Here is a 2,288-nt window from a genome sequence, read left to right on the forward strand (position 1 = left end):
CATATTATCTCTAGGTATGAGGTTCAACTATCACGGAAGTCTGCTTTTAGAAAGTAGTTTAACCATAGTCTATGGACACAAATTCGTATAAGTTAAGATAGCGAAAAATTCTATTTTTACACCGTCATCATGTCAGTGATCATTGAATCAAAATCATACGTTGTATATTTTTGTGTTTTAAATAAATTGAAATTTTAACTTTGAAATCTCTACGGTCAGATCTTGATCCAACTTCGTTCACATAAATAGGGAATTTTGTGAGCACATAGAATCCGGATTCATGGCCTATATAATGTAACGTGCACTACAACACAAGCGCTAAATCTTTGTGTTTTCTCTCACTCACTTATTGTGCAAACATGCCAAGACTATTCTCTAAACAGCTACACCTTTGTTTCTTCAAGCTCAAATACCCTACAATTCTCTCCCAACCTCACCCACAACACACTTCCACTCCATCACCACCTTGCCCTTTCCATTTCAACACCACCTTCAGCCACCACCACGAAGAAGAAGAAGAAGAAGACTATTTCTACGACACCACGGAGCTTCCACCACCTGACTTTTCTTCCGTCTTCGCCTCCCAACGGTTCTTCTTCTCCTCCCCAGGCAGCTCCAATTCCATCACAGAGTCTCCCTCCAACGACACTCTACCCTGTAATAACTCGTTGATACCAAGAGGAGGTAGTGTGAAGAGGGTGCCAAAATATTCTGTAAACCCTTACGTTGATTTCCTCCGTTCTATGCAGGAAATGATTCAATCTCAACAACAAGTGGTGGATGTTACTAACGATTGGGATTATCTTCATGAACTTCTCTTATGCTATCTTGCTCTTAATCCTACACATACTCACAAGTATATTGTTCAAGCTTTCACTCACCTTCTTGTTGATATTTTATCTTCCTCCTCCTCTTTATCATTCTCCTCCTCTTCATCTCCGCCATCACCTCCGAAGCTCAATAACCAACGCCACATCGCCACAGTAGTTTCTCCAGGAGGTTGGTGTAAAAATATTAAATGCCAAGGTTTTAAATAATGATCGCGATTGTAAGTAATAGTTATTGTGGCATCACTATCACAATACTAAACCATGTTAAGAGTTATCTACAAGGATTTTACTTAAGACCTCCGTCGAACAGATACTTTGGATTGAAGGCGTGTCCCGGTGTCGGACATGACATGATACCGACATTTATAATTACATTGAATTATGTTATTTTCTCAAAAGTATATCAGTGTCAGGTTCGTGTATTGTCCGTGCTTCAGAGGATAAGACTAATGTTATATATATATATATATAATGTTTAGTTGTTTTTCTTCAAAAAAAAATAATGTTTAGTTGTTTCTTTTTTTTTTTAATAAAATTTCTTATGGCAAAAAAAAAAAAAATGTTGACAGGTTGTGTGATTGGTTAATCCACATTAAGGGGCGGTTTTTTTTTTTTAGGTATTGAAATTGCCTTGGGTTTCGACTATGGGAACAAGGTTAGTATTTTGATGACAAAAAAAGACAGTAAGCAAAACCAATGGGGGTGTGTTGGTGGGGGTTGGAGAAGGACATTTTGGTGTTTCAATGTTGTTTTGTTTTTTTTATAATTGCAGAGTTTAAATAGTTTTGTTTGTTTTCAGTTATCATAGTACTAATCTCTAGGTTTTTTTTATCTTTTTGTGAAAGAAAATAAAAAGTATGCTGTAATTTCTTGGAATTTATTGTTTGATGTTGTTGGTAGAGATCGTGGGTGACAAACAGAGTTCGTTTATTGTCCTTGTGTTTGTTGTTGCTGTGTCTTTGTGTGTGTGGTCCTGTAACTGTGGGAAGAGAGTCTGCAAATACTAGCAAACAAACTCACAATAAGCTTGGTTTTCTTCAATTATGGTAGTAGGGCATATTGGCTCTCCATAATCATCTACTGAACAAGTTAATTAGCTCTAGGCTCAAGAAAGTAGCAAGGGTTAAAAAAGTAAGAAAATAAAAGTTACCAACTCTTTACATAAACCCAAGCAATGATGTAAATTTGGAGATTTTGCTTTCAACTATATGCTCTTGAATTCTACCCAAAACATTCAAACATATCAATCAATTCTACACAATGAGAATCAAGTTTGGCTCATCCCAAAATAGAACAAAACATAGGGCAGTGGAGGTAGATGATCCAAATGCTATAAGCTCTAGTCTTTAGCTAGGTCATAGAGACAATGATATACCTCAAATTTAGTGGGGGTTGGTCAAGGGAAATAGACCGTATAAGGTTTTAATTTCATATCAAAGAAGAAAAGGAATATATAAT

The 2,288-nt window shown here is 36.2% G+C and overlaps 1 protein-coding gene across 1 annotated transcript; it reads left to right on the forward strand.

Annotated features, from left to right (window-relative positions):
- The first annotated feature begins 284 nt into the window (after nt 1-284).
- On the forward strand, nt 285-1,731 carry LOC25485200 (transcription repressor OFP12). The gene has a single exon (XM_024770237.2). The coding sequence runs from the start codon at nt 360-362 to the stop codon at nt 1,035-1,037; it is 678 nt and encodes a 225-aa protein (XP_024626005.1). The 5' UTR covers nt 285-359; the 3' UTR covers nt 1,038-1,731.
- The last annotated feature ends 557 nt before the right edge of the window (nt 1,732-2,288 follow it).

This window comes from Medicago truncatula, chromosome 1, assembly GCF_003473485.1.
Source record: "Medicago truncatula cultivar Jemalong A17 chromosome 1, MtrunA17r5.0-ANR, whole genome shotgun sequence".
NCBI classification, from domain to species: Eukaryota; Viridiplantae; Streptophyta; class Magnoliopsida; order Fabales; family Fabaceae; genus Medicago; species Medicago truncatula.